Below are 12452 nucleotides of genomic sequence, written 5' to 3'. Positions count from 1 at the left end.
TTATGTGGAACCCAATGAGAGTGAGTCTATACTTAAGAAATTTCCAAGTAACTATAAGTTCTTTAAAGAGTGGGAGTCTATAGCTTTTCTAGCATTGTCATCGGGATATAAGAGCTCCCCACTAGAGACTGGTGATTTGATGATGTTGTTATTATACTAGGAAGACCTCTAAAGAGTGAGGTTATTGCCTTAAAGAGATAGAGTTATGCAAATGACATGTGGATAAGTCCATACCTTGGTGATTTGAGGGACTATTGCCTTTAGGGAGATTAAGTCAAACCCTTGACGAGTTGTGCATAAATTAATATGAAATTATTGCCTTGGAGAGATAGAGTTATGCAAATGGCAAGGGGATAAGGTAATACCTTAGTAATTTTAAGGACTATTGCCTTTAGGTAGATTAAGTCAATCCCTCGATAAGTTGTGCATAAATTACTAGGGAGACCATATTTATCCCTTGAAAATTAGGGTTATCCTCTGGGGATTTGTGCATATAGCATTGAAATATCACATTTATTTATTAGATACCGGTGCATGTAGCATTAAAAAGACTGTCTATTTTTTAAAGATTGTTGCATATAGCACTAGAGAGATTATATTTATTCCCTAGAGATTGATACTTATAGCACTAGGGAGACTACGTCTATCCATTCCTTGAAGAATTGCACATTTCTAAGATAAGTGTTTAGATACCTTTAGCCATCACCTGGAGAAAATAAAGGTCATTTTAAAGGCGGCGCTAAGATATTTACTTAGAATACCCTGATTACTTCACTTAAAAGTTAGTTTTCTTTGTAAAAACAAAGAGGTCTATATCATAGCAAATTAGCTTTTTCAACTGGTATGTGATTTTTCATACATTGCTTTACTTTGGATAAACTTCTATCTGGTAAGACATAAAGTTTTCTTTAAAGAATATATTATTTTACTTCTCTTATCATGACTTTTAAGATTAGTGACACAATCAATTCTTTTACCAAAAAGCATCTCATTGTTGAGTCTCCTCAAATAAATTAATTTTATTTTTAATTAGATCTTAAACATACTAAAAATAATGTCTAAAAACTATATATGTATATATGGGAATATAATAAGCTGTGCTTTCTCCGGTTCGAATGCCGTCTTGGCCTATTCGGCGAAAAGAAATCCCATGTTGGCGTGGGGCACATCAATAATCCTCCGCACCAGAAGGGCTACGATTCATAGCATTCGAGAAAAATAAAAATGTAAAATCTTCAAGGTGAAAAAGGCAAGAATCTAGACTCTATATTGCCCTTGTCCGGATTCGTCGCAGAAGTGTACAAATTGGAGGGGACGTCGGGCTCCTTTTTTTTGGGTGATTGCATTTCTTTTTTCTGATTTCGATGCTAAGAATATTTTTTTTTTGGGGTTTGTGTCAATAATATTTTTCTTCAATGTATTTTTTTTATTTTATTTTTATAACTCTGAGGGGTTGATTTCAAATTAAAAGGCTTGTTATTTTCTTCTAACTTTATGAATTTGAATATTAAATCAGTATATAACTTTTTTTAAAAATACCGACATATATGAAAGTTTATTATTAAAATTATTTAAAGAAAAAAAATTAAATTTTAATCAATACATGGATATATTTTATAATAGAAAACTATTCCCTTTTATGATCATAAAAGTATAAAATCAACTAAAGCTATGATTAGTGTCGTGACTGCTAAATTACAGGATGTCTTTTATGTATATCCATTAAGGATGTTTTGAGAGTTTGTTAGCTTTTAAGTGTTTTTAAAAATATTTTTTATTTTAAAAAATATTAAATTAATTTTTTTAAAATATTTTTTAAGATTTTGATATGCTTGTTAGATAATAATATAAATATATCATAGGATACCTCACCTAACAGTTTAAGTTATTAAGTTGAATTGGTTATTTAACATAGTATTAGTCTTGATAACTGATCACGAGTTTCGAATTCACCATCTCTATTTATTTGATAAAAATTAAACACATGATACTATAGGTTTATGCAAGTTTCAAACTCAACTTTTCACTTAAATAAATATGTTAAAAAATAATATAAATCATATTATAGGACCTTACCTAACAGTTTAAGTTATTAAGTTGAATTAGTTATTTAACAATGCTGATATTAAAAATAAAAAAAATATATTTTTTAATTTATCTTCAAGTTAAAAATATTTTTAAAATAAAAAAAGTTGCATTACAACACCAAACATAATTGAATTGATAAGCTACTCATGTTAGTGTAAGGATTTTACAAGAAGTTGTATTTTGGTGGAGCTCCTTTTCACCATTAAGCTAAGCCCTTCGAATTTGATGTTTTTCAAGTGGAGTTTTTTTGGTTTATTTACCAAGAAGGTAAGTTCATATTTACAAAACGAATGCAATGGTTAGGAATTTTACTTCATGGATTTTTGGGATTTTATTCTTTTCTTTTGAGCGGTCGCTTTCTAAGCTCAGTGATGGTGAAACTGTGCCCGTCTATTTAATGTAATATTTAGCTAGGAATCGTGGATCTGATATTCATTTGCTTGGAATCCATTTATAACAAGGTAGCTCATCGCTGTAAAAATGTGCCAAACCTCTCTTTGAATAACCTTCTGCAGTGTCAAGTTCAGTGCACTGAGAGAGAGAGACAGAGAGAGAGAGAGAGAGTAGAAGATATTCACACGAAGCCGTGAAAGCACATCATATCTGCAAAAGAAGGCAAAATCTCCCATGCCCCACCGTTTCTACTTTCAACTACTAACCTGAGGAGGTCGTGGGTCACATTATAGAGTCTCCGACCTTTACTTTCTTGATAGTTTTATTTTAGTAAAAACATTAGAATATTTAGAGCACTACAGTTTGCAATACTAATTATTTCCTCTAAATGCGTTACAGATAATGCGTGCTCTTGTGCAATTACAGCTAATACGCGATTATGACATTTATTGTTTACTCTAAGCTCACAGCGACATCACCAAAGCAATGTTGATATGCTTGAGAAGATAAGATGCTAATTAATTTTTACTGCACATAATTCATCGGGTTCACAGGCACCAAAAGCCAATCCGATTGCTTTGCCACAGGCACCATAATTTAAAGAGGCAAGAAATCAAGATGATGAACCAAATCTGAGACATGGAACAATAAATTTTGATTTTTCTTCATCTTCACAAAACAAAGTAGAAATAATTTAGTGGGTTGTTGGTACCCGAACAATTTGGATCAGAAACCCAAGAACTAAAAGGCAAATGGGCACTGTAGGGAATGAGAATACACTTTACTATATGGAACAAGGGTACAATTAACCTGACATAATATGATGCCAGTCAACGCCAATCGCTGCATGTTCTCTTTGTTTATATGGTAACTCAAAGCTCGTCAAAATGAAGAGGGGAGAAACCCGATTACACGGGATAGCCATATCTTCTAAGATCTCTTGAGAAGAATGGGTGCCTCAACGCTTCCCTGGCTTTGAGCCGCTCTGCTGGGTCATATCTTAGGAGTCCTTGCAAGAGATCGATTAAATCACCAGCAGAATGATCCACGTGCTGCATTATTATGTTCTGCCAAAGAAATTCAAAACAGTACATAAATTTGCAATTGCATGAAGTGAGAAATTAAAGAAAGGGGGGGGGAATCAGGTACAAATACAAATAAAGGTGACCGGCAGACATCAAAGTGCATGTTATAACAGGATCAGAAAACAAAGCCATACCCAAAGTTTCTACATAGGAAAAGAGTAAAATCTTATTGAGGTTACTTTTTTTAAGCGAATGAACGTGAAGTGGTTTCTTTCAACAGAGAATGAAGCAAGGCAAGAAATAGTGATTTCAAAGATACGCTTGTCAGCTATTCTGGGAATTGAGTGAGATGAATTTTGGAAGATACTCTAAAAAATTTAAGAAATGCAACCAGCTCTTTTCAACCATGCTTTTCAAGACCTCTCTTTGTGGATTACCATTTATCACTACTGAAAGTCCCAGGTACTTTTTCAGCACAAGTATAGGCAGGCAGCAGGTTATTTTACAAGTAAACTAATTGAGATGGATTCTGAAAAATTACTGGCAGACGAGGCAACTTCGTAACTGCTCTCATGCTTTCTCTTGAAGTTGCACCCTCAGGCCAATCCAATCGCACACCTCTCCTGAAATATTTCTCAGCACGTCGACTGCAACAAGATCGGGCACAAAGTAAGTAATTCATCCACATGGAAAGATGGGAACAAACAAATAGAGCAACTACAGCAAATTCTCTTACTCAGCCCTGATCGCCATGTGTTGTGGCAGTGGTCCTAAAACCCTCTCCATCATGGCAAGATGTTCCAAGTTCTCATGAGTTTGAAAAAGGGCCTCACCCTAGTCATAGACAAACCAAAATAACATAAACATAAATTAGCTTCCTTCAAGTATGCGATATGAAATTACACTCTTTATGGATGCCCTATGTCCCAAAGTAGTCCATCTGAGAACACAAAATCACCCCAGGCCAAACATGCCTTAATAAAAAACTTGGCAAATAATATTTGGCTACTAGAAATGCATCAAACAAAGAGAATGTTAACAATTCATATAAGAAAAAATTTATTTTCTCAGGCAGTTCCGATCCACTGCAGCCTGTCATACTTAACCTTTCACTCGAAACCCTTTCTGGCCAATAAGAACCAGAACAATTATTCAGCAACACGGGAAAACGTAATCAAGGGGAGAGAATACAAAACTGATGTTACTTACAGAACATAATTCAACAAGTATGCAGCCCACACTCCATATATCACAGGGATAGTTCCACCCAAGACCTGAAGAAAACATGTTCCATGGAATGTCATTTGACGACAAGCATCAAAATTCAAAACATCAGCGCAACAATAGTTTTAGTGATTACCTAAAATAACCTCTGGTGCACGATAATGCCGTGTTGACACCACATAGTTGTGATCCTGATGGTCAAATGTAGTACTTCCAAAATCTATGAGCTTAATAGCACTTGACTTGGGAAGATTCTTGAAGTAGGAACCATCTTTTGTGGACCGTGAAAGAAACTAAATCACATGAAAGAGAAGAAAAAAAATCATCAGTCTATCAACAACAAGGGGAAAAGAGAAAAACACACAATTCAATCATGGCTTGGGTTGGGATGTGGAAATAAGAGAAAGCTCCATTGTAATGTATCTCCTGGCAGTTATCATGAATACAAGGAAAAATTTCAAATTGCAAGTATGTTATATGATTAGCATGTGATGTTACACAGGAGTAACATATCCTAACAATGCATGGCGCATGGTACGAAATGTTCTAACAACAATGTTGCTTAGATAAAGAATCAAATCAGAATTTTAAAGTACATTAACAGGTTCAGGTGTAAAAATGAACATGCAAGAAAAAAAAGAAAGAAGACAAGTTCTTTTATTTGGCTAAGAGAAGCCTCAGTTGTGTTCCAAATTCCAGTTCATTTACACTCTTAAACTTGCAGATACAAGTTCAAAGTCATGACAAAATCAATGCAATACAAAAAAGAAAGAAAAAAAAAAACATTAAACCAAACCTTGAAACATTACCTTGTAATCTGGCACTTTGATGTACTCAGAGGAAACAAGTAGAATATTTTCAGGCTTCAAGTCAGTGTGAATCAGACGTAAATCATGCATAACTGCAAAGGTAACAAACTAATGAGCAAACTAAAAATACCATCTCTATTAGCAACCAACTCCATGCTAATCCAAACAATATTTACTTTGGGGTTCAAGAAAATAAGAAAATGGAAAAAAGAAGTTAAAATATATGGTTATATTTTGTTTCCAATTAAGAGCATCTGAGCATCGAGTTTATATAAAATATAGATAAAAATGGTACAAGAATTGTCCACACACATGCAACAGACTCCAAAAGTTGTCTGCCAAGCTCCCGGACAAGATCAATGGGAAATGACCGATAGCTGTTTTTGCGGAGAAAATCATATAAGCTTGGTCCAAGCTTCTCAAATACCTGTTGAAATCATTTAAATTCATCCGCAAGCTAACTCACAGAGCATTTAGGCATGCAGGAGCATTTATTGCTCTCAAATTAATCAAATCAGAAATACTGACAAATACTTACAATACAAACATGATTACGATAGTCAAACCAATTCCGTATTTGTACACAACTGCAAAGAATAAAACCACTTATACTAAAATCACTTCAAACTTCTAGAATGAACAAGGGTAGAAAAAAGAAAATGCAAAGCCTTACCGCGTGCTACCAAAATCATGCCTAGCCAGCCTCTGCAGGACATCAATTTCAATCATTGCAGCTTCGCGATACTTGTGTATGGAGCGGACAATTTTGATTGCCACTCCTTCTTTCTTTTCATTATCAAAACATTCCAAGACCTGCCCAAAAGTTCCTGCATGAAAGCAATCACGAGATAAGAGTAAGAAAACGTTAGAAATAACTTCTCAAATTATAGATCACAAATTCATATAAAAGGGATACATATGACAAAATCAAAACCCAAAAAAGTACTAACCTTCACCCATCTTGCTAAGAATCCTGTCTGCAAGATTAAAGGGGGGAAAAAGACAGTATCAGCAAAGAAAATATGATCAGAACCAATATATTAAACTTTACAGTTTCTCAGAATAACCAGTTAAAAATACGAGGTGCTTAGAAATGGCACTTTTGGAATCCTCCTTACCAAAAAAAAAAAATGATCCAATTAAATCAAACCTTAAATAATATCAAAAGCAAATTAAGTAAGGAAAGAACATATCAGCCCCCAATAAAAATAAGGTTTTGAAGCTATTTGATACAGAAATTTTAACGGGGACTTACAGCGCGGAGTCAAATTCTCTCCAATGGCGAAAACATAATGTCCATCTTTATCATCAGGTCTCCAAGGAGGTGAACCATTCCCATTGTAAAACCCATACCCACAAAACATCCCAGGAATCACCTGCTGCAATAAAAAATTAAAATTAAATTCAAAATTAAAATTGAAAGTTTCTGATTTCTTAGATTTTAGATAAGATCAAAACCTACCTTTGGAGGTGCTAAGAGAGGAGGAGGTACGCCCCATGTTAAACGTTGTCGTTTCCTAGGACGCTTATCCATGTTTTTATGTGGAAACTCTGTTATTCTCTGCGTTTCCATTTCTCTCTCAGTCCTCTTTATTTAAACATGTAATCAATGAATCCATCACTCAATTTGAATCTGAATTATTGAAAACTTGTAAATTTTGAAAGAGAAAATTTGGGGATTTTTTTTTTTTGAAACCCTAAAAAGTACAATCTTGAATAGGAGGACGAGCAAGAGAGATCGATCTTTTCGGAAGCTAAACCCGAGGAAGGCTTAAATTTAACCAAGGTTATGTACAGCCAGGTAAAGTTAACCCAATTGGCCTGCTAAGTTTCTAACTATAGTTAATAGGTGGGTCCCATTCATGGAGCGTTTCGTCTTTCTATAATTGTTTCACCTCACAGGACCACCACCCTGTGGGTTCTCTCGACGCGTGTATGGTTTAGATTTTGGGCCTAGATGTTAACTTGGGCTTCTCTCCACTCGTGTTTAGATTATACCAGGTTATTTCTCGTGCTTCATCCAAAATTTTGTTAAATATAAAAGAATTTCAGGATGATTTTTTTTTGAAGTATTAAAATAATAATATATTAAATTTACTTCAATCAATCTAATTTAATTTATTAAACCTGCTATCATCATATACTCTACTAAATTCAATAATATTTTTTTAATTTAGTTATAAAATATAAAGACTAAGTTCAAAAATAAATAAATATTAAATAATAAAATAACAAAATTTTAATATTCAATTTTAAAATTGAAAAAAAAACTACAAACTTTGATTACTGGGATAACTGAAAGCAGGCATCATGCACAACTTAAAAAAAAGGCTGAATTTTTTGTTTTAGTTTAAAACCTAACACCTAAAGTTATAATATTTTTAATCAATAAAATAAAATTTTATTTTATTAAATCAAGCATTTCAAAATAATTTACTCACAAAAACCTGCCCAATATATTTAAAAATAATAAATTTAACCACATGATCACACACTTATGTGAAACACAGTTTTTATTTAAATAAAATCTTTTTTTTTTTAATAAAAAAAAGTAAAATTTGTCTATTAGGTCTAAATTTAAATGCCAACCACTACCGTGATGGCAAAAAACAGGTAAGATAAATTTTTTTATCCTAAAACCTATTTTTTTCAACCATTTTTTTTTTAAAAAAAAAAGCCATAGAAACATCACATAAAACCATTTTTTTTTATCAAAAAAAACCTAAAAAATCAATATAAAAACCAAAACACAGCTCGATTTTCAAAATCGTTTTTATACTAAATCTACTTTCATGGACATGATAAAGTCCAAATAAAACTTCCATCTCAAAAAGTTACTCATTAATGCAGCATCAAGATTAACCTTTTTCATGAATGAAATTAATTCTAATAAAAAACTCTTTTTTTAATCGAAATACGATACTTTTTTTGTCTATCTTTCTATTAGAGAATGAAAAATGAGAAAAAAAAATTTGTATCAAAATAAAATTTGCTTCTTAATATATTGATTGGACATTATGTTTATGTATATTGTTCACTTTAGTCCTCCATCATAGAATATTTTCAATCCTTGACAAATTATAGTAAATTATTCTTCAACTGGTTGATAAAAGAATGTAATAAAAAAAAAAAACAAGAACAAAAAGAAGTGCCACAGTGATTGTTCCATGTGTTTTACAAAATCTTTAATTTTTAAAAATAATAAAACAACATATCATTAACCAGACATAAATGTAGATTTTGACCACCAAAAAAGTGACAAAAAAAGGAAAATGAATCCTTGTATCGAAAACCCACATTTTTAACCTCAAAACACATATAAATCCATTTGTAGCCCAAAAACATATAAATATTCAATGTAAAAAACTGAAATTCAACCTCGTTTTTGAAATCTTTTAGAGGCAAGATCTACTTTTCTAGTGATGATGAAGACCAAATAACATCTTAATAAAAACCCCTCATTAAAAGTAACATGTTGATATTAAGATATATTTTTTTTATTGTCAGTTTTAATCAACAACTTTCTCTACTAAAAAAATAAGAAAAACAAAATCTAAGACTAAAATGAAATGTGCATCTAAATATTAGATTGGACATTATTTTTCTTTATATTATTTACTTTGGTGTCTCATCATAGAATATTTTCAATCCTTAACAAATTTTGAAAAAAATTATCCTGAATTAGTTGTTCCTATAAAAGAATGCAAATAAAATAAAATAAAATAAAATACAAGAAAAAAAAAAAGCCCTGGGCATTTTGAGTACATGTCATAATTATAAGTTTGGGCCCAGATGTAAACCTGGGCTTGTCTCTATGCTCTCACGGGCCTAGATACGTGTGACTGCTCCGTGTATAATTGTGTAACCCATCTGGAACTTAGAACCCTAACTAACAGCAATTTTGCGAGTGGCCTTTCCCCTGCCCTGCAATGGCTCCTAAAGGTATGTTCATGCGATATCTTCATTTTCAGCAATATGTTTGTTATATTCACTTGGCTCTCTGTTTTAGCTGTTTTCAGTTTTGATTTCTTTTAAGTTTCTTGCATTGGTTATGGACCTGATTTTGTAGTTGTTAGGATCTTTAGGGGTGGTTCTCATAGGCTCGGGTGCTAATAATAAGTTAGTGAAAGATCAAGTCATGGTAATGGGAATAACCAAGCTGTTTATTCGTGTTCACTAGTGACTTTGTTCTCTATGCTCTAGAGGATATATATATATTTGGGTTGTATATATATATATATATATATTTGGGTTGTATTCTGTATTTTTGTAGTATGACATAGTTAGGTGTTAGAGTTTTAAGAGTACTATAAATGAGCTTTGTAATAATAGGAAAGGATGAAATGCTTTATATATGAACATGTGGAATTGAAATGGTGGCATGCTTCTTCGTTACCTAGATGCGAAGAAGGCCGATGCGAAGACCCAAGCTCAGAAAGCTGCCAAGGCCTTGAAATCAGGTGCGCCAGCTTTCAAGAAGTCCAAGAAGATACGAACTAAGGTCACATTTCATCGCCCCAGGACATTGAAGAAGGAGAGGAATCCCAAATACCCTCGCATTAGTGCAACACCAAGAAACAAGCTTGATCATTATCAGATCCTAAAGTATCCTCTCACAACTGAGTCAGCGATGAAGAAGATTGAGGATAACAACACTTTAGTTTTCATTGTTGACATTCGTGCTGATAAGAAGAAGATTAAGGATGCAGTGAAGAAGATGTATGACATTCAGACCAAGAAAGTGAATACCTTAATCAGGTAGCAATGGTGTTAATCTCCTCATCCCCTATTTGGAGCAATATTATTATTGAACAAGTTGACCTGTCTGTTGAGTGCCTTGATTATTTTCACAACCTGGTCCTGTTGGGTTTGCCTGCTAAGAGGCTACATGTTCTCAATTCGGCCATTCTTAGTCTAATTTTACAGGATCCGACGGTGTATATCCTTTTTGCTGACTCACGTAGAGAACTAAATAAATTCTAGCATCATTAATTTATCAAAAGATGAAATTGGTGAACGGATTAGTCCATCTTGTTTAGGCATGCAGCTGAAGATCGTCAATGATATGTATTAAGTCAGCTATATGAAAGCCATTGCCCGTTTTGCAAATTTGGCTTTTCGTTTTGTATCTTCAGTTCATTTTCTAGCAACGGCTAAATTAATTTGATGCCTCGAAGCTGTGTGCATTATACAGCCACCGCCTTACTTTACCTGAAACTAAAAGCTTGTTTTAATCATAAAGTTTTAGCTCTGATGTTAATTTTTTTATGGAAGTTTATGCTGAATAAGTTTCTTGTTCTTATTTGTCATTTTGCTTTCATTTCTGAACTATATTTGCTCTGTTTTGTTTCAGGCCGGATGGGACAAAGAAAGCTTATGTTAGGTTGACACCAGATTATGATGCTTTGGACGTGGCAAACAAGATTGGCATAATCTAAATTAGTTTCCATTTCCATTTGCATGACTCTTTTTGGTTTTGAAGCATTTGAAGTTCAAGCCAAGAAATCATTTAAGAACCTTGAGCAGAGTTGAGCCAGCAATTTCAGTTTGATATTCGAAAAAACGCACTGCATTTGGTCAATTTCGGTTGATGGTTTGATGATGTCTTGCTTTGTCTTTTTTTATTGTCCAAGTTTGCAAATGTTTCCAAAGTCGTAATTACAGGTTATTGGAGAATAGATTTAAAGAAATGGCTTCCTTCATGCTCTTATAGCATCTCAACAAGCGAAAAACCGAAATTAGTTTCCAAAAAGTAGTCTTGGCTTCCTCTAATGTTCAACAACATGCCCATCTTCAAATGATAGCCTCCGTATGCTGAGCTACATGAGAATAGAACACAAAATATAGTCACCAGCATAAGAACATAACCAATTATAGACCCGAATATCAGTTCCTATACTGTCTATTGATGTAAAGGCAGCTTCATCGACCTCTGTTTCAGACGACAAGAGTTGTTGAAGGGGTTTTGAGAAAATTGCATTAAGTTCCTGTATCAAATGCAAATCCCAATACGATGAAGCCCAAAGTACACAGGAAAATCTTATCATAATAGAGAAAAATGCATGAGATAAGCTCGGGACCTATGAACTCAAGAAACTCGAAGTTCATGTGATTCTGTTGGGTGGCTTTTTGTTAAAAGAAATTTTATTATCAGGCCAAGTGGCACTTGAGATTCATCAATGTAGAAAGTTAAGAGACCACCGAGAAAACAATAATTACATAAACTCAAAAAAAAAAAAAAAACAAAAAAAAAAACGTTTTCAATCTTTTTAATGCTTAGCCCTTCCATTATTAAATATTATATGTTTGTTAGCAATATGATTAGTCTCTCTGACAAAGAAACTAAACTTAATGTTGGAGGAGATTTGAAAATTTGTTTCTTAGCTTTTATATGAAGCACACGTTTAAGGCACATCATTTAGTTTTCAAAAGATATCATTCATGTATAATTTGTATCATGAATTAATCTCTAATACTAAATATATCATGATATATATATATATATATATAAATCAACTTGAAATTTTATTGTTCAATACTTACTTTATTTGTTATATGATATCAACTTGTAAATTTTTAACTCTACATATAAAATACTCAATTAACTCAGACAACTTAACATAAGAATATATTGGAAGAAGATCTAAAAGCTTTTTATGTTTGTAAATATAAACATTAAATAAATGAGAGTAAGGAGTACAACAAACATTATTCAAAACCCGAATAAATATTTTTTGGATACAATTTAGTAAACAAGAATTATCTTTGTTTTTTTTTACATGTACATGAGGTAAAGGATTAGGAAGCCCACAATATCACTTAAAACCTATGACTTGCTAAACATCAAGCATGAGGAGTAAAGAATTAGGTGATTTAGAAGGACTGATATCATGAAACGTTTCTAATATTACAT

At 32.8% G+C, this 12452-nt stretch overlaps 2 protein-coding genes across 4 annotated transcripts; one reads left to right on the top strand and one right to left on the bottom strand.

Moving 5' to 3' along the window:
- Positions 1–3103: 3103 nt before the first annotated feature.
- Positions 3104–7298, bottom strand: LOC118030694 (serine/threonine-protein kinase AFC1). Of its 3 annotated transcripts, none has more exons than XM_035034905.1 (12): positions 7002–7298; positions 6795–6918; positions 6490–6516; positions 6213–6366; positions 6078–6126; positions 5852–5966; positions 5540–5631; positions 4867–5023; positions 4716–4780; positions 4243–4340; positions 4048–4153; positions 3104–3548 (listed from the first exon to the last, which is right to left on the bottom strand). In XM_035034905.1, exons 1-12 carry the CDS (start codon positions 7110–7112, stop codon positions 3390–3392), a joined length of 1257 nt encoding a protein of 418 aa, XP_034890796.1. In that variant the 5' UTR covers positions 7113–7298; the 3' UTR covers positions 3104–3389. The 3 variants fall into 3 exon arrangements, with proteins under 3 accessions (XP_034890796.1, XP_034890797.1, XP_034890799.1); XM_035034906.2 differs by having other exon boundaries at positions 6795–6915; positions 7002–7297; XM_035034908.2 differs by lacking the exons at positions 5852–5966; positions 6490–6516; positions 6795–6918; positions 7002–7298 and having other exon boundaries at positions 6213–6273.
- A 2100-nt stretch (positions 7299–9398) lies between these two features.
- On the top strand, positions 9399–11141 carry LOC118030724 (large ribosomal subunit protein uL23). The gene is made up of 3 exons (XM_035034951.2): positions 9399–9481; positions 9940–10297; positions 10893–11141. Exons 1-3 carry the CDS (start codon positions 9469–9471, stop codon positions 10975–10977), a joined length of 456 nt encoding a protein of 151 aa, XP_034890842.1. The 5' UTR covers positions 9399–9468; the 3' UTR covers positions 10978–11141.
- Positions 11142–12452: the final 1311 nt, after the last annotated feature.

Source organism: Populus alba, chromosome 6 (genome assembly GCF_005239225.2).
Source record: "Populus alba chromosome 6, ASM523922v2, whole genome shotgun sequence".
In the NCBI taxonomy this organism is placed as follows: domain Eukaryota; kingdom Viridiplantae; phylum Streptophyta; class Magnoliopsida; order Malpighiales; family Salicaceae; genus Populus; species Populus alba.
Note: the sequence above shows the minus strand (reverse complement) of the source record. Positions and strands in the feature narration are given on the sequence as shown.

Coding starts and splice junctions, on each gene's coding strand:
- LOC118030694 (XM_035034905.1), bottom strand. CDS start 7,112: ATGGAAACGCAGAGAATAACAGAGTTTCCACATAAAAACATGGATAAG. Junction 5,024..5,539: donor TCAAAGTGCCAGATTACAAG/GTAATGTTTCAA, acceptor CATGTGATTTAG/TTTCTTTCACGGTCCACAAA. Junction 4,341..4,715: donor TACTTGTTGAATTATGTTCT/GTAAGTAACATC, acceptor GTCTATGACTAG/GGTGAGGCCCTTTTTCAAAC.
- LOC118030724 (XM_035034951.2), top strand. Junction 10,298..10,892: donor AAAGTGAATACCTTAATCAG/GTAGCAATGGTG, acceptor GTTTTGTTTCAG/GCCGGATGGGACAAAGAAAG.